Source organism: Alosa alosa, chromosome 7 (assembly GCF_017589495.1).
Source record: "Alosa alosa isolate M-15738 ecotype Scorff River chromosome 7, AALO_Geno_1.1, whole genome shotgun sequence".
Lineage (NCBI taxonomy): Eukaryota > Metazoa > Chordata > Actinopteri > Clupeiformes > Clupeidae > Alosa > Alosa alosa.
In genome coordinates this window covers 35,429,344-35,452,054 of record NC_063195.1, presented here as the reverse complement: position 1 = coordinate 35,452,054, position 22,711 = coordinate 35,429,344, and the positions used below count along the sequence as shown (strand labels likewise).

General features: G+C 45.9%; 1 protein-coding gene across 4 annotated transcripts in view; it reads left to right on the top strand.

Annotated features, from left to right (window-relative positions):
- Positions 1–22,376, top strand: part of tsc2 (TSC complex subunit 2) — a 43,205-nt gene extending 20,829 nt beyond the window's left edge. For 3 of the 4 annotated variants that reach the window (XM_048248231.1, XM_048248234.1, XM_048248232.1), the window contains 16 exons: positions 2,597–2,758; positions 3,282–3,440; positions 3,576–3,691; positions 3,948–4,196; positions 8,615–8,824; positions 9,805–9,873; positions 11,140–11,282; positions 11,849–12,450; positions 16,847–16,925; positions 17,277–17,363; positions 18,058–18,244; positions 18,645–18,784; positions 18,942–19,020; positions 19,305–19,396; positions 20,460–20,558; positions 21,381–22,376. In XM_048248231.1, the coding sequence (XP_048104188.1) occupies positions 2,597–2,758; positions 3,282–3,440; positions 3,576–3,691; positions 3,948–4,196; positions 8,615–8,824; positions 9,805–9,873; positions 11,140–11,282; positions 11,849–12,450; positions 16,847–16,925; positions 17,277–17,363; positions 18,058–18,244; positions 18,645–18,784; positions 18,942–19,020; positions 19,305–19,396; positions 20,460–20,558; positions 21,381–21,551 (2,644 nt within the window). In that variant the 3' untranslated portion in view covers positions 21,552–22,376. The remainder of the gene's footprint in view (positions 1–2,596; positions 2,759–3,281; positions 3,441–3,575; positions 3,692–3,947; positions 4,197–8,614; positions 8,825–9,804; positions 9,874–11,139; positions 11,283–11,848; positions 12,451–16,846; positions 16,926–17,276; positions 17,364–18,057; positions 18,245–18,644; positions 18,785–18,941; positions 19,021–19,304; positions 19,397–20,459; positions 20,559–21,380) is intronic. The other variant, XM_048248233.1, reaches the window with a different exon arrangement.
- The last annotated feature ends 335 nt before the right edge of the window (positions 22,377–22,711 follow it).

The following is a 22,711-nucleotide window of genomic DNA, read 5'->3' as shown; positions in this document are numbered from 1 at the left end:
TTTTGAATGTCATATCCCTATATATACATATACATATACATACACATACATAGCATCAGTACACTGCTAGTGCTGTCTGCAGATGGATCTGCTTAAAATGAGTTCCTATGAGTTCCACTGCAAGACAAAAGCCTCTTTTTTTTGTTTGTATTCCTGAGGAGGGATGGCATTTTCTGTTAAATTTTTAAACAATACTCTACCCAAGGAGACTCATTTAGAAGTTCAAACCTGTTATAGCATCTAATGCTTCAAGGACATCTGATACCGAGGGAATAGTGGTTCTATCCAATTCACTGTACAGCTCTCCACTCAACACAGCTATCTGCTTGCCTTACAATAGAGTGGATGAACTAAAAATGTCAACTATTTCTTTAGTCATTCAGAGCCATTCAGACATTCTTTGTCCTACCGGCTGACACAAATTAGAGCTTGTCAATGACCGTTGAAAAGCCATTGTTCAGTCTCTCAAGTGCAATGAACATTGTAACTGTAAACAAGCCTTGTGTGATAGAATGATTTAAGGTGGTAATCATGCTGTGATCATAGACAATCTGTTGAACACAAAATCAGCACAATCTCTCTGCTTTTGTGGACACCTCATCATTCATAGTCTCTGATCACCAGTCCTAATGCAGTGGGCCAGTGTAGTCCCAGTTCATTGGTTTTGTGCAGGGGGCACAAACTCCTTCTGCTTAAGTAGGGTGTCCACCATCGCAGCTACAGCTGGCCACACTCTTTGCGGTCAGACAGCCACTTCACCTGCTTTCTGGATGCTGGTGGCTGGCACAATGTGAGACTTGGTGTGTTTAGGTGTAGCTCCCTATAGAAGGTCTTAGTTAACATTTAAGGTCTTAGTTTTTATCCAAAATAAAGAGAGTTGGTTGCTATATTGTATTACTTAGATTAATAGACGTTGGGGTGTTTTCTTCTGTGCTCATTTTGTACTTTACCAGTATAGATCCTTTACTCACCCCATTATTTGTCATGTTACACACCTGTAGTGATTGGCTTTTTCTTAAGAATGTATCTTTTATTACATTGTGATGGCTTTGAAGAAGTCACAATATTTCCCTCCAATCTTAAGTAAGTAAAAAAACAACTAAATTCATACAACTTTTTCTGCTCTGGTTTTAGCCTACGTTCCAAATGTATCAATTTCTTGCCAGGCTGTCTTTGACCACACCACTGTTTCTTCCTCTAGCAAAGTCTTCTGAGGCTTCTTGTCTGATATGTTCTACTAGCTTAGGGCCAGGGCTGAGATGCGCTCTGCCTGAGGGACTAGCCTTGCTCTGTGTTTTAGCTTAGCCCCTGCTCTCTGTACTCATCCCTTCATCCCAGCTAAGCTGGTATTAGATGACGAGCACAGCAGTCTAGCTTCACAAATATTTGGCTTCTTGGAGATTGTTGGTAGCAGCATGTTGACACCATCTTGTCACACTGTGTTGTGTTCACAGAAGAGCGGGCTCCGTGAGGAGGAGAATGACACGGAGCGAAAACGCTTTCCTCCGATGCTACAGGTCGTCAGGCTGATAAGACGTTCTCACCTGTTTAGATCTGGCATGAGCCTACATCTAGCTGGCAGCTCATCAAATGACACCCTGCAGAGTTCTGTCAGGCTCATGCCGAGTCACAGGACAGCAGTGACCGATGATGTTTATGCAACAGCTTCACTTACATGCTGTAATCTGCACTGGTGCCTCGTTTATAATGAAGCCTATATTGCTTATTATAATGAAGCCTATATTGCTTATTATAATGAAGCCTATATTGCTTATTTATATGTAAAGGCAATATTGCTTATTTATATGTAAAGGCAATCTTCCCTGCTTTTAATTTCCCCCAGGGTATTGCCTGATGGTAGATTCAGAGGTGGTAGGAGGCAACAGAATAATAATATTGACCTAAAAGAATATTCTTTGCTGTTTTGCTACCCACTGAGGTGTTCACTATTGTTTTGAAGGCACGTCATGCGTTCGGTGTGGTCTGGTTTTGATCCTGGTGCTGTTCTCTACTCAGCGGAGAGTGGTCTTAGTAGATCTCACAGCGTGTTGCCTGCAGCGTTCTGAGCAGGAGACATGTCAATCACATTCAACAGTAGCCTGTTTTACATAACCAAATAGAAGTATTATTGTTTTTGAGTCTCATTTAAGATTAAGGGAAGATGAGGTTTCCTAATTATACTACACCTATGCATTATCAAGTCTCAGCTTTTGTGTGTGTGTGTGTGTGTGTGTGTGTGTGTGTTTGTGTCTAAGCATGCAAGAAAGATCTCTGGAAACAGAAAGCGTGTGTGTATTGTGTGTCTGTGGTATGTCTTTGTGAAGGTTGTTTGTGGGTAACTGCATGCTTTCACCTTGTTTTTTAATGCCCTACTGTTTCATCCAAAACCTCTTGCCATGCCACCATTAGAGCTGCCAATAGGAATTAGTGTAAACATCAAATGCTAATGTAGATGCTAAAGTGGCTGCTAATAGTTACTGCACTGGAGGTGGTGTGGAGGCGGCTTTTGGTTGAGAAGTAGGGCAGAACAAGCGGGCTAGAGCCCTCTGCAGCTTTTTGCCCCGCTCACGCGTGTCCTCTCTGGCTCCCCCTACAGGATGCAGACCTCCAGCACCACCTGCAGCCTCGGCTCCGCAGACGAGAACGCCGTGCTGCAAGCGGATGACACGCTTAAGACGGTCCACCTGGAGCTGACGGAAACCTGCCTGGACATGATGGCCCGCTATGTCTTCTCCAACTTTTCTGCTCTGCCAAAGAGGTGTGTGTCGAGGCCTTTGCACACTGAAATCTCTAGTTTGGTGTGTGGGTTTCGGTCCATCAAATTCAGAACGCTGCAGTCAAGAGACTCATCCAATTACATCATACAGATGTGAAGTTGCAAAAAAATTGAACCCGTTCAAAACTTCTTTTTTTTTTTTTTTTTTTTTAGTTTGGGAGTCAGTGTGCAAACGTGTCTGACACATCGTGAGATTGTGTTTATGTTTTGAGTGTGGAAAGCCTTTTGATGTGGATATCTTGTTTGGGTGTGTGAATCTGGTGGGTACAGTGGCTAAATCAGGACACTTCTAAAATATAACATGCAAGCACAAGAATCCCTGTCATAATGTGTTCAGACTAGATTAGTTTCATAACTTGCTAACAATCTGAAGGACCACTAATTTAGATCTTGGAATGTTAGAATTCAATGCCAATTTGCCAGTGTCTAAGCACTCATGGCCTGGTTTGCACCCATGTGTCTGTGCTGCCTGTGTGGTGAGCGGTGGTGCTGTGTGTCCCTGCAGGTCTCCCATAGCAGACTTCCTGCTGTCAGGAGGCCAGAGCATGACCTGGCTGGTGGGGAATAAGCTGGTCACCATCACCACCAGTGGAGGCGCCCGCACTCAAGCCCTCCTGGGGCTGGACATGGCTCAACGGCCTGGAGGAGGAGGGGAGATGACCAGGTCACCACACACACATGCACACACACATACACAGACAGATGCACCAGACACAAACACAGTTATGTACACACTCGTGTACACATGCACAGTCCCACCCATGGGTGCTCTCCTGTAACTCCTGCTCTTGCGCTGCAGGTCAGACCCATCACTTCATACCAGACAGACGAAAGAGGCTCCAGCCAAGCTCGAGTCCCAGTCCACCCAGCAGCTCAACAGCAGAAACACACGCATACGCGTGCGCTCCATGTCAGGTGTGTGTGTGTGTGTGCAAGATTGAAATGAATAACTGACAATTTTGTAGGTGTTCATTGTGGACATTTTGGGGAAAGACATGGAGGTGTGAGTGTGTGTGAGTGTGTGTGAGTGTGTGTGAGTGTGTGTGTGTGTGTGTGTGTGTGTGTGTGTGTGTGTGTGTGTGTGTGTGTGTGCGCATGACTTGTATCTATGTGTGTGCCTGTGTTCGTCTGTGTTAGTTGTTGACCCCATGCACACACACTCCCTCTCCAGGTGGCCATGCGCTGCGTGTGGGCCCGGCCCAGAGTCTGAGCCCACTGGTGTCCCCCACTGACGGCGAGCTCGGCGGGCTCGGGGTGCCCCCTCCTGGGCCGCCGCTAGACGGCCTCGGCTCCCTGCGCGGGGCTGATGACCAGAGCTCCTCCTCCAGACCCCCGCCGCTCAAGGAGAAGGCCAGTCTGGCAGAGTTTGTCCCCATGCTCACGCAGGGCTGGGCCGAGATCTTCATCCGCAGACCATCAGGTGAGGAGCCAGACATACAGTACACAGCTTCAAATGTTAAACATGAGCTGCACTGACCAAAACAGTGTAAGAGTTGCATCACATGACCATGCTCAATTAAAATAAAGACGCACGCATACACACATACACAGGGGAACAAATATCAACTTTAACTTACTGTAAAGCAGCACTAAAGAAGATTTGCTCTCGGGGTCCCCCTACAGTTGAGAAGTGCAATAATGAACTAAATATGCGTCTTGGACAACAAAGTATGAACACAACTCCGATACAATATAGAGGGAATGCACCGACAGCAGTCTGTAGAAAGAGATCTCCGAATTCCTGTAGCATAGTAACTCTCTTCCATTTTGGATTTCGGAGGTGGGGCAGTGTTCCTACCTGAACACCAAACTTCCTATGGCTGTTTTACAAGCGATAAGACCTGGTCCGAGAGTGGCGGAAATGACGTTCGCCCTAATAACGCATTCAAAATTTAAGGTAAACAACTCTTTAGGGGGCCTTTAAAGCTGTGTAGAGATGTAGAAAAATGGTGAGGCAGAGCTAACCCTCGGTGGCTAATGGGAAACGTTTTCATAAATACTCCATCCATCTCTTTTACTTGTGTATACACACACACACACAGGGAGTTGCATCCCATCCTCATTATGATCCAATTTAGTTGCTTCTAACCTCCTTAAGCCCACAGGAGCCTTGTGACTTTGCTGTTATACTTTCTGAGGATTTGTAATTTATCATCGTTGTTACTTGAAATGTACCTGACCTTGGACTTCTTCCCATGCCGTCCCCTCTGTAATGCCACCTGACAGCCACAGTGCTGCCCTTTGCATATCCCCGACTGGCTAGCATTAAGATGATATATGAGCAATGCATTTCTTTCTCTTTGTTTAGTCTCCCCTCCACTCTATCCCTCTGTTTTACTTCTCTCTATGGGATACCAACCGGCGTCGCTGATAGTGCCTTTACCTTTTTGTCTTTTAGAAACCGCAGTCTTTTAGGCACTCTATGCAGTCGATGTCCCTGTTCATTTGTTCCATGTGTGATTGCTGTGTGAGCCCAAGACAGTAGAGTAGGTCTCAGCTCTGTCGCTGTCTCATCATTGTGAAGGCCTCAGTGTGCATCGCAGCTCCTAGATTTCCCCCAGGAACCACTCCAGGGGTGGATCTCAATCGTCTGTTTGCATGCGGTCTCTCTTCTCGGTCCTCGGACCTCCAGCTTGAGCCCTGGAAATCGTTCAAAGCTCGGCATCATTGAGGATGTCTCATTTGCCTAATTGCACTACCTCCTAAGTCCTACCTCCTAAGCCCCAACTCCCAACTCCTAAAACCCACCTCCTTATTTTATTTGTCTGTACAAGTCGTCCACAGAGCTGTTTTCATCAGTTCAAAGGTTAAAGTTGCAAAAGAAATGCCCAGGGAACGCCCTCTGAAGTTCTACCGCGTCTCATCAACTTGGTCGAACCTAGAGTACTACGATTTTGAATTTCAAGATGGCTGCACCCATTAGTATAAGTATAAGTATATATACTCTTTTGATCCCGTGAGGGAAATTTGGTCTCTGCATTTATCCCAATCCGTGAATTAGTGAAACACACTCAGCACACAGTGAACACACTAATCCCGGCGCAGTGAGCTGCCTGCAACAACAGCGGCGTTCGGGGAGCAGTGAGGGGTTAGGTGCCTTGCTCAAGGGCACTTCAGCCATTCCTACTGGTCAAGGGTTTGAACCGGCAACCCTCCGGTTACAAGTCCAAAGCGCTAACCAGTAGGCCACGGCTGCCCTAAACAGTATATGCTCTGTTTATTAGCAGTTCTGTTGGATTTGTGTCACATTAAATCAGTAGTAGAAACAATAGTGTCCAACTTCTATCTGTCGCTATGTTGCTATGACGTTTGTTTGGGTAAAACACTGTGTAATGCTTCATTAAAACTGGCTAGTGACAATTGCTAACAATAGCCAATTGCTAACAAACAGTAGCACATCTTGTTGACCAATAAAACACAAATAGCTCGTATTTTTAACACTGACATGATGTCACTGACAACCTCTGAGTTTGCCAAGAGACAAAACGAATGCAGCATTAGTCCTACCGCCTACATCCTAAGTCCCAACTTGTAAGTCATAATTCCTAAGTCATAAGTAAGTAACTCGTAAGTAAGTAACAGCTCGTAAGTAAGTAACTACTAAGTTAGTCGTAAGTTAGTCGTAAGTTAGTCGTAAGTTAGTCGTAAGTTAGTCGTAAGTTAGTCGTAAGTTAGTCGTAAGTCGTAACGCGGAAGTTGTAACGTAAACATAACGTAACGTTTTAACGTAACGTAAAGTTAAAGTAATTAATAACTCGTAAGTAAGTAACTTGTAAGTAAGTAACTCATAAGTAAGCCATATCGTAAGTCGTAACTCGGAAGTCTTAAGTAAGTAACTTGTAAGTAAGTCGGAAGTCATAAGGTGTAAGTAGTAAGTCGTAACTCGGAACTTGTAAGTAAGTAAATAACTTGTAAGTAATGGATCTATCCATTTGTCTCGTAAATCCCCCGCCGGAGTTGGAAAGTGTAAATCTCCCAGCTATCTTCGGACATTTCACCGAGACACACCCCCTTTAGGTCGTAATTTCAACTGTCCTCGGGAGTAAAAAATAAAAAAGGCTGCACCCGTAATTGATAAAGATGAGCTGTATTGTCTTTGTATTTGTACTACGTTGGTAGATTTAATGTCGATTTTAAATGCTCTTACACACTTAATTACATTGCTGTTTTAATCCGGTCACCAATTTTTGCATTGCCCGGTCTTGCTGTGCGTGCAATATAATGTAAAGTTTTGTTTTCAAGCTGGTTTGCTAACTAGGCTAATGTAGCTAACAATAGCTACTGCCCCCCTCTGTAAGTGTAAATCATCCTGTAGCTTGGCTCGAGAAAAACGCACAGCACTTGTTGAAATTAAAATTGTAAGTGTGATAAAGCTGGAATATGAATGCAGGTGTAAATCATCCCTTTGGTTGTTTAGATGAGCCACAAGCTTGCTCTCGTGTTCTAGGCAAGCGCCCAGCACTACCGAGACAGCTGCTGCCCTGGTGGCGTCCATGGACAAACTGGCACGCTAAAAGTCAAGTCAAGTCAAGTCAAGTTTATTTATATAGCACATTTCATACACAGAGGTCATTCAATGTGCTTTACATAAACAAAACCAAACGATAATAACAAATAAAAGCATAGAAGGGCAATATAGTCAAAGAATAGTTAAAAGGTAAAGATCATAATAAAAAGAAAACATAAAACACAAGGTAAAATCATTTAAAAATAAAGAATAATTAGTAAGCAAAAACAAAGGCAAAAGTAGTAAAAAAAGTAATAAAAGACAAAGTAGAATAATTATCGAGGCAGATTCAGAATTTGTAACTTCGGCACAGTTAGCAGAAAGCGCCTGAGAACAGTTTGGTCTTAAGTCTAGATTTAAAACTGGCTACAGTTGGGGCCTTTTTAATGTCATCCGAAAGTTGGTTCCACAGCTGAGTCGCATAGCAGCTAAAAGCTGCTTCACCATGTTTAGTTCTAACTGTAGGTTTTACTAGCAGGTTTTTCACCTGGGACCTGAGAGGGGCGAGAAGGTGTGTACTGCTGAAGCATGTCTGACAAGTATTTAGGTCCTGCTCCATTTACTGATTTATAAACAAGCAATAGTGCTTTAAAGTCAATTCTGTGACTTACTGGAAGCCAGTGCAAGGACTTAAGAATTGGAGTAATGTGGTCAGTTCTTTTAGTTTTTGTTAGAGTCCTAGCTGCTGCATTTTGTATCACCTGAAGCTGTTTAATAGTCTTTTTAGGAAGGCCTGTGAACAGTCCATTGCAGTAATCAACCCTGCTGGAGATAAATGCTACAACCCTGCTGGAGATAAATGCTACAAGCAAGCTACAAGTGCTACAAGCCAGACAATTAAATCACGTTTGCGCATACAACTCGGGCGGTACGATACTGTACGATACAAATGATACTAGCAAGTTGTAATTTGGAATTTGGAACTCGTAAGTTGGAATTCCTAACTCGTAAGTAAGTAAGTAAGTAAGTAAGTAAGTCGTAACGCAGAAGTTGTAACACGGAAGTCGTAACATAGAAGTCGTAACTAAAAACTTGCAAGTTGTAATTCCTAACTCGTGAGTAAGTAACAACTCGGAAGTCGTTATTCCTAGAGATTGTCCGTGCTGTGGCGAGTGAAAGTACTGATGTGTTGCGTGATATCTCGGCGCCCAAGTAGCAGTGCTTCGCCCCAATATAGTCCCAAGTCAATACCTGCCTAAGAAATCGCCTCATCTTAATCTACATTGCCATTTGTACTCGTTGTGAAGACGGAGTTTTGAGCTGAGTTTGCATGAGTTTTGTCTCACCGGTTCCTTGTGTGTGTGTGTGTGTGTGTGTGTGTGTGTGTGCAGGCAACACCAGCTGGTTGATGTGCCTGGAGAACCCTCCCAGCCCGTTCTCGTCGGAGCTGGGCAACATGCCGCTGCAGGAGCTTTCCAGCGTGCTCATGGCCATGGAGGGCATCAAGGAGCCGGCCGCTCCCACCAGCACCAGTGTGGACGCTGCCACAGACACGCCGCAAGCCCTCAGCAAGCCCTCGCTCATCCAGCGCTCCAACACAGGTGAGGAAACACGCACGCACACACACACACACACACACACACACACACACACACACACACACACACACACACACACACACACACACACACACACACACACACACGCGCGACCTGGATACACGCTTGTGGAGACATTCTGCGCAATCCCATGCATAGTGTGTGTGTGAGTGTGTGCTGTAGAGTTAGCTAGGTTTGTCCTCAACATGACGGATACTTTGGAGAAGGTAGAGTGAACATGCTTGAGGGTCAGCTAAGGATGGGGCTCTTGTGGAAGAGGTGAGTGAAGTGGCGTGTTCTAATCATTAGCATATGCAGCACCTGTTGGATGTGCAAAAGATTTAGAAGTTTAAAGATAAGAAAAGTTTGAAGACCATTCTTTTCTTCTTCATTGTTCTACTAGCGCTCAGGAGCTTGATGTTAAAATGCCTTTGGATTGTGCATCCTGATGACACCAACAAGATCTGTTATTTCCTGTTCATGCTGCACAATTTATAATCGCTGTATCTTGCTGACTCGTTAACAAACTGCATTCAGTGAAAGCACTTCTGTTGGCTTGTTCTTTATCTTTGTTTTTGTTTGTTCCAAATCTTTTCCTTGAGATCCATACTAGACATGGGATCAAAGGCTATTTTTTAAATGTCTAAGAACAACCCAATACAAGTACTGTTCAGAGCCACCCTTTCCATGTGCTTTGTGCATATGGTCCAGTGTCTATCTGATGTGCATAACCAAAACCAGCCTATGTGTCACTCACAGGTTCCTACATCATCAGAGTGTTATCGCAGGCACATCAAAGATCCAGTGTTGTCTTGCATTGCTGTCAGCACATCTGATGTCTTTGCCTTGTTTTATTCACATGTTGTACCTATATTCCATGTTAATTTGTTTGCCTTTTGAGTTTTGTATGGAGCTGTTTTTTGCTGTCGCTGTGTGTGTGTGTGTGTGTGTGTGTGATGCCGGCTGGCTTCTTCCCTCTGCAGTGGGCGCTCTGGCCTCTCTGTGGACGCCTGAGCTACAGGGCCGGTTGCACAGGAGCATATCCTGGGCAGGTACTCCACGTGTGGACCTCCACACCCCCCACACCCCACCGATGCCTCCTCTCCTCTGGCTGCCTGTCTGCCTGTCCGCTCCTCTCTCCCCATGTCTTAACTTTTCACTCAGTGATTCTTCTTGTTTTAACTGCTCTTTTCCCCGGCAAGGGAAAACCAATCAAACCACGATCCATCCGATCCCCTCTCCAGCATCGCTCCGCTGCCTGCCAGCTCTCGAGGCGGAGTGGGAGGGGGATGGGTGGTGATTCCCAGCTGTGTTGATTAATCCAGCCTCTCTCCCCTCCATCTTGTTAGTCTGATCCCACTCCATCAGCCTTCCCCATCCGTGTGCTCTAACTCCGAGGAGTGTGACCTGCATGGCAACAGTGAGGGCCATTTGAGCTCTCCTCCATCTTGTCTGGGTAACATGCTCATCCAGACTTGTGAAAAGGAGCTGGCTTCACGTCCAGACCAGCACCCCCACTTTTTTTCTCTCTCCTGCTGTAATTTTGTGTTGATGTGCTCCTGGGTTATTGTTTTGCACCCCGGGGGATGAAGCTGTAGTGAGCGCCATCCTCGCTGGCTTAGACCCGAAGTGCTCAAGAGGTCTGGACTGTGCCACTGTTGCTCAATTGTCTGTGTGTCGCTCAGAATCGAAATGCTGCTCTCCAGAAGACAACCAATCAATGAAGATGCCGCTTGTGTGACCACTCATCCATCTTCTGTATGTGTGTGAGAAAGAGACAAAAAGAGGGAGGGAGAGAGAGAGAGAGAGAGAGTGTGTGTGTGTCTGTGTTTTTGTATTTTTTGCGTGTGTTTTTTCACCCCCCCTTTCTCTAAGATTTATGGCAGTAGATAGTAATATTATGCATGGGTAGTCGAGGTCATTTGAAAATCTAATCTGGGGAAACAAATATAAATAGATGATTATGTCTTAAATGTTCTGTAGAATGCTTGTGTCCATGCATGATGGTTCTTTAGTATGTGTTTAGTACTGGTGTGTGTTTCTGCATGTTCATAAGTGTGGGTCTATCACCATAGGGCATTCCAGAGTTCCTGCCACACTTGCTCTTCAATGACATCATATGCTCTCTCTCTCTCTCTCTCCCTCTCTCCTCTCTCTCTCCCTCTCTCCTCTCTCCCTCTCCCTCTCCCTCCCTCTCTCTCTCCCTCCCTCTCTCTGTCTCTCTCTCTCTCTCTCTCTCTCTCTCTCCCCCCCCTCTCTCTCTCCTTCTCTCTGTCTGTCTCTTTCTCTCTCTCTCTCTCTCTCTCTCGGCCCTGTAGACTCAGTGGTGGTGTTGGAGGAGGGTGCGGGTGTGAGAGGTGGAGAGACTGCTGAGCTGGAGGAGTTTGAGGCCATGCCCTCAGAGCCCATCTTCATGAGTGCCGACAAGTTCAGCAAGAGCACCCCTGTCCCGCTCAGCAGGGTAAGGGACCGAGCCAGAGCCAACCAATCAGAGGACACGGGACTCTTAAGGGCAAAGCTACACCAGGCACGTAACTGAAGCGTTCCGGTTGCGTAGCGTCTGCTGCAACAATTAGCGGCCACTAATCAATGGAAGTAGCTACACCAGACATGATAGCGGCGCGTACGTTTGCAAAAAATAGACCATTGACCATGGATTTTACGCGTCGCGAACAGAACGCTTCAGTTACGCGCCTGGTGTAGCTTCCCTGTAAGGGAGGGGTTCACACCTGCACAGAAGAAACCAGTTTGCATAGTGAAAATGTCAGGTTGAATTTTGTTTTATCCAACAAGTCCAACAGGTAATCCCCAGACGCCTCTCTCACACGTAGGAAACCCAAATGCCACAAGCTCCATGTGGATAGCCATAGGGCTCCGTAGAATTAGTGAATAAATCACTTTCCCTGCACATTTGCTGCCGATTAGCATAGAGCAAAGATCACGGTTTGAAATGAATAATTGGAAAGCAACAGCAAGTGAGCTTATTTGTTTCTGTTTTTTATTTTCATTTCTTCTTTTTGCCTCCAGTCATCGTCCAGCTCCAGTCAGGATGATGAGAAGTCCACCCTGGAGGAGGTGAGTGAGGGGGCCATTCCCATTGACCAGCCCCCCCTGGCGCTCTCCCCGACTGGGCCGCAGGACGCCGACCTGCCTTTCCCCCACTCCCAGACGCTCAACAAGTCCAGCTCCTCGCCGGAGCTCCAGACCTTACCAGAGGCGTTCGCCAAGGCCGCTGCCGAGTCTGGGACCGGGGTGGGCGACGCGTCTGGCGTGCGCCCCCCTGTGGAGGTCAAGGACCCGGGGGAGCGGGAGGTCAGCGGCAGCGAGGTGCTGGGCCAGGGTGACTCGGCAACCACGGCAACAACGGCGTCAGCGGGAGGAGGAGGAGGAGGAGGAGGGGTGAGTGGAGGCGCCAGCGTGTCCTCGTCCTCCTCGGCGCCTCGCATGCGTCTGGAGTGTCCTGCCCAGCCACAGCCGGGGCCCGTCTCTCCCAGTGGTCACCGGCCTCGTGGCCACACCATCTCGGTTTCAGCCCCCTCCTCCCGCCGAGAAAGGAAGATGGACAGAGACTCGTACCACAACAGGCCTGGACCCTCCAACTCTGAGAAGGCCAGTGGACTCAGCCCCAGGTGAGTCCCGCTGCAGCGCTGACCGATGCGATGTGACAGGACAGCTCAGTCTCTGTGTGCTGGGGTAGGGAGTGCTAGAATGCATAATCCAGTCACATTGTCAGATGTAGGAAGATGTCTGTGCTCTGAGAAAACAAGCAGTTTCCTTCACATTACTTTTGATTGCCTGTGTCTTTTTAACAGCTGTGCTAGATGCATCACCCTTGAAAAGTTCTAAATGGCCCACTAATTAGCCCTCATTGGTGTTAACGCTCTTAACACAATGAAAGCCATTCAGCATGTTGGGACAATGTTTTGTTCTTTTTTTGCCACTGCAGAGAGCTGTTGCAGGTGTTTTGTTCTCAAATAATACCTTTCAGTTGATTTTCTAACTCCTTGATCGCTCAGCGGAGTGACTGATCTGCTCAGTAAAGCAATAGCAGCGTGATTTGAGCTCATTCGTCTCCATAAACAGCCACTTATGGGCCCCTGTGGACCACACTGCCTCCTGTCTGCATCCATTACCTCAGTCATTTGTATGGACGCATCAAAATTTCTCTTTCTCCCCCCCCCCCGCCATCACAATGACTTGTCCTCCATGCTTTACTGCCAGAGGAATTGCATAGAAATTACACTCATCCATCTTGCTTTCTGCCTCAGCCTAACAGCACAATGCAAGATATTCCCTGGAGCTGGGATAAGGTACCCACCTGGTCTAAGCTGACTGGAACACTGATGTGGCCCAGATGTGGCCCTGATGTGCCTCACTCAGTGGCTCTCTTGTTGCACAGGTGCCTGGATTGTAGGCCGCTGAGCTGAGCTTAATGGCCAGAGCTGACGTGCCGGCACACAGTGCACTAGCTGAACGTGGAGCTTGTTGGGAGAAGTTTAGGCTTTGACCCAAACTGAGGTCATGTGGCGGCGCTTGCATGGCTGCTGTTCTATTCTGAGCTGCTGCTGTCAAGGTGAGCCGAGGCCACCGCTGCGTGCGTCTGTGCCGCACAGCCCGGTGCTTTTCCTTCCGATGATTATTGTATTGGCAGATGGGAGCCGTTAGTGGAGGTGTTAGTCTCTGGAGTGAGGGACCGACGAGCCGATGGCAGGCCACTGGAAGGTCAGGAGGCGCTCGGCCTGCTGGAGAGCTCCAGAGGAACAGCAGGCTGCATTAGATCACGTCCACTCTGCCAGCTCTGTGTGGAAGCCCTATAATGGGCCTCTTATCTTGTCCAGCCCATTTCCCTTCCTCTCCTTTTTCTACTGTCAGCCACTTTGTTCATTCATTCTCTCAACTAAAGGGATTTGGCACGTTGTGTTTTTTTCCCCCTGATGAGTGTTAGTGAGCAAAGGCTTGTGTGTGAATAGTGCGGTGCCCATTTATTTCCCCTTTCCGACTTCTGGGTCTTTGAAGATTAGTCTGGAGACCCTTTTCCCAGTGCTTCGTTTGAGATGATTTCAGTCTAATATGGCTAAAGGAAATTCATCTATTGATGGTAGGACTTTTATATTGCTGAAAGGTCTGATTTTGATGTGCTTTTAATTCATTAAAGATGAATTCAATGAATGGGCATACATTTTTTTGCTGTTTTTACAATTAATTGGGGGCGAAGCTATGAAGTGAAGTTTGTTATGACAGACAACTCCTTGATAGCAACAGGAAAATGATTAAATAAAACTTTTGATAAGTTTGGCTGGTGAAATGCACATTTGTCAAAAAAGCACATAATGAATAACCAGAGTTCACTAGCATGACCAAACCCCCGAGCAAAACAGCCTATCACATCCCTTGGTTATGCTGTGTACACCAGGGTTGTGCACAATGCGAATTGCAATTCTGCTTCCTGTTTGCTACCTAGAGCCAGTTTCAGTTCAATTCTGGAATTTTGCACAAGCCTGCTGTACACAAAACAGCCCATCACATCCCTTGGTTATGCTGTGTACAAGTGACACTCTCAGTCATTCATTTATCAGCTGAATGCTCAGTTTCCCCCTCCACATGTCACACAACAGCAGCAGCAGTGTGGAACACAAGTGGGAAGAGATCAGCTACTAAGGAAGCAAGGGGGAATTGACATGAGATATCACAGGCCAGCGTGCCAGTGGCCTTTGGCAGTTTTTAAACGTTTGATGTGATCAGAGCACAGTTATGTGGAAATTGCGTAGGAGTGCAAAAGTTTCAACTAAGACCGGGGACACAACAAACTTGTTTTATCCAGAGCTGTAGGGTAGCATCACTCCAGTTGACAGTTTAGTTATCTATTTGTTTGTTTATTTATTTATGTATTTATGTATTTATTTTTTTTCAATATAGAAGAACATGAAGTGACTCAAATTTCAACCATTGGTGTTAATCAGCACAACCCTGTCTAACCCAACTATAAGTGATTGTCATAATTGAATGTGAAATTTGTGGAATGTATCATAATTATATTTAATTTGGCTTCATTTGTGGATTAATGCTGTTGAACTTATTAATTGCCACTCACAATTGGTGCCTGGAGTTGGGATCTCTCTTCAATGGTTGCAGTAAAACTTCCAATAGCCCTGGTATTTAGTTTAATTCAATTAGAAATAGAATATGTTCAACAAATTTGTTCAACAAATTTCATGTCTGTTGACGCAACTCTGCTTGGATCATTTCTGCTTCCACCCATCGGAGCATGTAGCATTTCATCAGTCAACAAAATCTGAAGAAGCACTCCACAGTCTGTAGTGGAGAGATGCTTAGCTGCAGTACCATATTATTAAACATCTAAATGTATTGTACAGTAAAGTGGTTAAATTATACCTATATACAGTGACTTGCAGAATTACACTTGGAACACTTGAACTGTTGATATTTCTAAGGGCAAAATAAGTTATTTGTTTACCAAAAGTAAGAATTAATACATTGAATACATACACAGAAATGATGTTATTCTGCTTGCATAAGTATTCAACTCCGATACATTAATAATTGGTATGTGGCTATGACTGCCTTCATTCATTTGAAGTGAGGCAGTGCCATCTCTACACAGTGTTCTGCACTGATTTCCTCATTCTTCTACAGTAGATAGGATTTATAGAGCATCTAGGGATGGAGGGGGGTCTCAGACTGGAGTGCAATAGATTGTCTGTAGGATTTTGATCCACAGCTTTAACTAAGCCATTCTAGAATATTTCCCTTTCCTGTGTTTGAGCGGCTCCAGTGTTGCTTTAGCTCTGTGTCGTGGGCAGTCCTCTCCAAAGCCTTAGCTTTACAACAGACTGCAACAGGTGTTTGTGTGGTATGGTGTAGATTCCCATTATTTCCATTCTCTCTCTTAGATTATCAATGTTTCCCAGTTCCTGCAGACGAGACCAATCTGCCCAGCCTGGTGTTGCCACTGCTGTGGAAGGGGCTTTCTCTGCACTGTTCCATTTGCACTTTCAGGGTTAGCCCATAAAACCCCCACTATTGTGGTCTCATGTGACCTTAAACGTGTTTCCTCTCATCTTAAAGGAGAACTCCAGCGATTTTTTTTTTAGCATAGATTTCTGTTTTCTCAAGGTCATCGAGTACTGTCGGTATGAAAGAAATCGGTGCTAGCTAGCTCGAGTTTCTGCAGCCAGGTAGCTAGATAGATAGGCTGTGGACTCCTACACTTGCATCCCTGTTCCAGCCACTGAATTGTATGCATGTACTAATGTTATTTCCATTTTCCATGTGTTCTTTTATTTACTCATTTTCCTGGAGGCACACACTACATACATCTTTTAGTTATTCTGTCTTGTGTATTCTTTTTTGATGTGTTTTGAAATGATGAGGGAAGACCTAGTGTACTGACATAAAGGTGGAAACTTCAGAATGGAAGGTGTCCTTCACCTGTCTTCTCTTGCATATCAAAGATGATAAACTCCCCAGAACAGCTATTTTTTCACTTTGCAATTTACAGTCTTATTGTGTCATTTCAAATATCTGTCACATGTTTATGATTTATTTTGGAAACAAAAGTGTCAGTTAAGTTTGACTAACACTGCCAGTTTCAATCAGAATTGGATTGAATTGAAGTAACACACTCATTCACTTACAATAACATCTTCATTCTTCTGAAATAAGTGTGACAATGAATCAGAGAGTGCTTGATTAGATTGCAACCTTTGGAGCTCATATTCTAGCTACCGATGCAGGCTTAAACAAGAACTGATTATGATTTCTCCACGTCTAAGTAGGATTTCTGCCAGATAGGATATTCTAGCAGAATAACTTATTATTTAACTTATAACTTTTTTATTTCTATGACGAGCACCCTGTGCCTTTGAGAGAGCACACTGAAAGTAAAAGTGGCAGACTGAAAGGAATATAAAAGATGATGCAAAATCTCTCCTTCACTAGATATCTCATGTTTGTGCTGCTTTGGGGATTTGCACTGACTTTGTCTCCTCTTCTTGCTCTCCACAGTTTTGTCTTCTTGCAGCTTTATCATTCCCCATTTTTTGGCAACGAGGCCAACAAGCCTCTCCTGTTACCTAAATCCCAGGTAAGCCCCTAGCCATATGCTGCTATATCAACATCCATCCATGTTTATGTGCTCCGATAATTAACTACACAGTGGGGAAATCAGCCTTGCTGCTAGTTTACAGCCTTTAATAAAACCAACAGTGATCTGCTAACAGCATCTCAGTCTACATGTTTTTACTAGACAACACTTTAAAGCTGAGCTGTTATGTTCAATACTATGGGCACGGTCATTGATTTGTCTTTGTCTTGGAAGTCCTTTCCACATGCTGGCTTTTAAAGCATGCCCGTAAAGCCTCTTTGACAAACCCAGTTCTGTGAATACTGTGAGCTGTGAATACATGTTTACAACCTTGTTTGTCTTTAATCACAGTTGATTGACAGAGCCGTGAAGGTGCTGGACCAGATGCCCCCGTATGACACCCATAAGATTGGGGTGGTGTTTGTGGGAGCGGGACAGGTGAGATTGGGGTGGTGTTTGTGTTTGTGGGAGCGGGACAGGTGAGATTGGGGTGTTTTTTGTGTTTGTGGGACCGCTCAGGTGAGATTGGGGTGGTTTTTGTGTTTGTGCGAGCGGGACAGGTGAGATTGGGGTGGATTTTGTTGGACAGATGAGATTGGGGAGGTGTTTGTGGGACAGGTGAGATTGGGGTGGTGTTTGTGGGAGCGGGACAGGTGAGATTGGGGTGGTGTTTGTGTTTGTGGGAGCGGGACAGGTGAGATTGGGGTGGTGTTTGTGGGAGTGGGACAGGTGAAAATCATATATGTTGTATAATTACACCTGGTCTGCCACATGTAGACATGGGGATCTTGGGGTTTTAGGTCAGTTTTGCAAAGATTTTAAGATAAAACTTAATATGCAAGAAGGTATTTATTATATATACGTATACTGTACCTATTGCACTATATGGATATACATTTGCCTGTGATGGCTCTCCTAACCTCTGTCTCAATGTGCTATATACATAGATAAAAGCTTTGTTCAAGTCTAGGCCTGATCCTTCTCTAGGAAACAGGCCTAGAAAATAGCAACGGCCGCATGTCTTCTGTTAGACGTTTACACTAAAAAGCTCAGAGCTCAGGCGGCTCTCCCGTGATGACCAATGCTCTTGACACGTGTCCTCCTCCTCGGCCGGCCTCTGCTGCCGCTGCAGGTGAATAACGAGGTGGCCATCCTGTCCAATGAGTACGGCTCCAACCGCTACGCGCAGTTCCTGACCGGCCTGGGCAAACTCATCCATCTGAAGGACTGCGACCCTGACCAGATCTTCCTGGGCGGCCTGGACCAGTACGGGGACGACGGGGAGTTTACGTACTGTTGGCATGACGACATTATGCAGGGTGAGGGAGGGGCTTGCGCTCAGTGTGTGCTTGTGTCTGTTCAACCACCAGTACTCTTCTCTCACTCCTGCTGCTCTTTAGGAAATTTTTACTGCTCAATGTGTGTCCAGTTAGTGTCCAGTTATCCTCATGCTGCAGCTCTTCTGCTTCACTAGTGAGCTCTTCCATGGTATTGCTTGGTGTATGCATTATGTAGCAATTTATATTTTTAATGTGTTTTAATTGTGTCATCATGATGTTAGAGTTTAGCGCTTGTATTGCTACGTTAGAGTTTAGTGCGTAATATGTTGTGACAGTTTTGTTGCTTTAAGAACACAAGGTGGCCCTGCTGCCCTGGATGGTGATCTGAAGAGATTTGTGCTTCTGACTAAGCCTGTCTTCTGGTTCACCATCCCTGCAGCCATCTTCCACATCGCCACGCTCATGCCCAACAGGGAATCGGATAAAGGCTGCTGCAACAAGAAGAGACACATCGGGAATGATTTTGTGGTCGTGGTCTACAACGATTCCACTGAGGAGTACAAGCTAGGCACCATCAAGGTACGAGATGCAGTCACAGAAATGCCCCCAATCTCTCTCTCTCTCTCTCTCTCTCTCTCTCTCTCTCTCTCACAATATTTCTCTCACTCTCACATACACACACATACACACACAAAATACCCAGAAAAAAAATGTCCTCATTACCTTTGTTCCACAGGGTCAATTTAACTTTGTGGAGGTGGTCATCAAGCCCCTGGACTACGACAGTAACCTGGTCACACTGCAGTGTCGCAAAGGTGAGTCAGAACAATGATGAGTTTCTGAGGGCCGGAGAGACTAATGAGAAACAGCCTCATGTGATGGTGATGGTGAGAGGGGGAATGGACCGAATTGATATTGATTAATGATAGAAAAATGAAAGCATTAGAATGTTATTGTCATAAAGCCCAAGAGAGAGAGAGATGATTGTGCTGTCAGGAAGGCGTAGTAGAGGTAGTGCAGTGGGAATACATCCCATCATTAACAGAACGACACCCCAGATCATTCTCCTAATTTCTCACTTCTCATTTTGGTCATTCAGATCTGGAGGGGTTGGTGGACACCAGCGTGGCCAAAATTGTATCAGACCGGAATCTTCCGCTGCTGGTCCGGCAGATGGCCTTACATGCCAATGTGAGTGATTTCTGCTTTCTCGTGTAACACTTGCTTTGCATTTCTCCAATGTTTTAGTTGACTGCTGCTTGGAAGGATGGATGGAATGGAATGTCTTGATTTTGTGTTTCGAAGAGTGGGTGCGCACATCCAAAGTAAAGTTTTCTGCAGGTGCCAGACAATAGTGTCAGACAGTAGAAAAAGTGTGGTCTGCACACTGCAACTGCTCCAAAATATAAACTTTATTCATTTAAAAGCAACGTTTCGATCCCCTTGGATCTTCGTCAGGCATCGTTGCTTTTAAATTTATATTTTATATTTATATAAGTTTATATTTTGGAGCAGTTTCAGTGTGCAGACCACACTTTTTCTAATGTCTTGATTTTGTGACAAACCCTTTGTCTCAAACTGAAGGTGACCTTCAGAGAACTCGTTTGAACACAAACACACACACACACACACACACACACACACACACACACACACACACACAGAGAGAGAGAGTAAACCAGGGTAATTAGAGACAGAGAGGTGACTGAAAGCCTGGTGTCTTCCCACCCATAGTGATAAATATGCAGCAGTGTGTCTGAGCTCATCTGCGGCCGCATGCTGACTCACCCCCACTGTGTCCTCGGAGAGAGAGCACACACTGCAGCTCACACACACACACACATTCACACACAACCAGAGACAGAGCACCTTCTCTGCAGCTCACACACAACCAGAGCCCAGCCGCTTTATGTCCACTTAATGACATGGGTCAGTGGAGGCCAGGAGAAGTTGTTTTTTTTTCTTTCTTTCTTTTTTTTTTCGAGTAACTGCAAGCTCCACGCTGCTGATTAGATCAGATCAAGTGTTGAATATTAATATTGGACTGGCTGAGACGGCTCCAGACAACAAGCATAGCCCAACTGACAGGAACTTTTTTGAGTGGAGCTCATCTTCTGAAGAGTGTCTTTTGAGGAGCAGCAGAGTGCATTGGAGGGAAGGGAGGCTGAGTTGGGCGGGGCTTGTCATGGCCTGAGTGATGAGTGAACGAGTGACACTCCCTGTTTCTTCTCCCGCCCGCTTGGGCGCCTTTCAGATGGCGTCTTTAGTCCATCAGTACCGTGCCAACCCCTCCGACGCCTACGCCTCCAAATGGCTGGCCAGACTGCGACACATCAAACGGATCCGCACTCGGGTAGGCTGTCATTTGAGTCTGCAAACACTTCTATCCTTCTCCTCTATCCTCTCCTCACCTCCTCTATCCTCTCCTCACCTCCTCTATCCTCTCCTCACCTCCTCTATCCTCTCCTCACCTCCTCTCTTCCTCTCCTCACCTCCTCTATCCTCTCCTCACCTCCTCTATCCTCTCCTCACCTCCTCTCTTCCTCTCTTCACCTCCTCTATCCTCTCCTCACCTCCTCTATCCTCTCTTCACCTCCTCTCTTCCTCTCTTCACCTCCTCTATCCTCTCCTCACCTCCTCTATCCTCTCCTCACCTCCTCTCTTCCTCTCCTCACCTCCTCTATCCTCTCCTCACTTCCTGTCTTCCTCTCCTCACCTCCTCTATCCTCTCCTCTCTCTTCCTCTCCTCTATTCTCTCCTCTGTTAATACTTCTTAAACAAACAGACCTTTCTAGAAGCTACAGGGAGGCCAATGCTTTCATGTATTTTCATGTATTTGGGGCAGCCATGGCCTACTGGTTAGCACTTCGGACTTGTAACCGGAGGGTTGCTGGTTCGAACCCCGACCAGTAGGCACGGTTGAAGTGCCCTTGAGCAAGGCACCTAACCCCTCACTGCTCCCCGAGCGCCGCTATTGATGCAGGCAGCTCACTGCGCCGGGATTAGTGTGTGCTTCACCTCACTGTGTGTTCACTGTGTGCTGTGTCTGTTTCACTAATTCACGGATTGGGATAAATGCAGAGACCAAATTTCCCTCACGGGATCAAAAGATCACTCAGACGCTGTGTTGTTGGTGTGTTGTTTGTGAGCGGTGTTCCCTCCCCTCTGGCTCCAGGCTCAGGAGGAGATCCAGTCCCGGGCCACTCCGGGGATCTCCCTCACCCAGAGCCACGGCTCCATGCAGAGCAAGGCGGCCCACCAGCAGAGCGGCTCAGGCTCCAACCCCGACTCAGGGCAGCGCAAGAGACTGGTGTCCACAGTGGACGACTTCACTGATTTCGTCTGAGCGTTAATCAGACCTCCCCTCGCCCCCCTCCCCCTTCCTAAAACATCTCAGTTTGAGAGAGAGAGAATAAAACTTTCTTCAAAATCAGACAGAAATTCAACCCTTGCTTTTTGCAGCATTATACAGTATATCATGCACACAGGCGCATATGCATGCACACATAACTGCCATGCCCACTTTATACTTTATACTGCCTCTGAGCTGCTGATCTCTCTAGCAGCTGAGTTGGTGATCTTTCTGCCTTCTTTCAGACATTAGAGTTGCTTTCACACAATCTCCATAGTAGTTCTCTCCCTCTCATGCACGCGCGCGCGCACAAACACACACACTCACATACAAACTCCTCTCAGCTATGCCGTGCAGCCTCTGCTGTAAATTAATTGGCTGCTGCAGTGCTAAGCTAATGACGGCCACTTTGCCGAGCCGTGTGTGTGTGTTAAAGGGAGATGTTAGAAATTATGGCTCATTTGCACAGAGAACTAGTCTGCAAGAAGACTACGTGCAAGAAGACCTCAGTGTCACTGAGACAGACAGATCTATTTGCCAATCCTACAACACCCCACCCACCCCCATCTGCCTTTTAAAGAAATCCTATAATCCCTGCCATGCAGTGTAGAGAGGGACGGTGCACACACACGTGTGTGTGTGTGTGTGTGTGTTTTATGTGACGGTCTGTGTGCAAATGTTTGTTGTGTTCCTTTATTAACAAGTGAGAGAGAACCGAGATGGCCTTAGGAGAGCAATGAGTAGAACACTAACCTGTGAGTGTGAGCTGTGTGGCTGTGTTTGCATTTGGTCAAATAAAATATTCAGTTATCAAACAAAGAGATGTCTGTCTACTTGTGTGAGTCTCAAACACATCGTCATACTTTTCACTCTCCATAAGGGGCTGATTTGGTTTGGAATGTCTCAAATCCACGCTAATTAAACTCCTACACAATGTGAATAGCACTACAAGATGCCTTTGCACTGAAATATCATTTTCATCTTTATTATTATCATATAGCATTTTTACTCATGGTGTGCACCAATTCTAGCCTCGTGAGACCATCCTGATCTCGCGAGCTTCAGATATGCGGAGCAAATGCGAAGCAATCCATCTGGCGGTGTCCGGTTACACCAATTCAGTTGTTGACAGAATGCTTGAAAAAATGCCAATT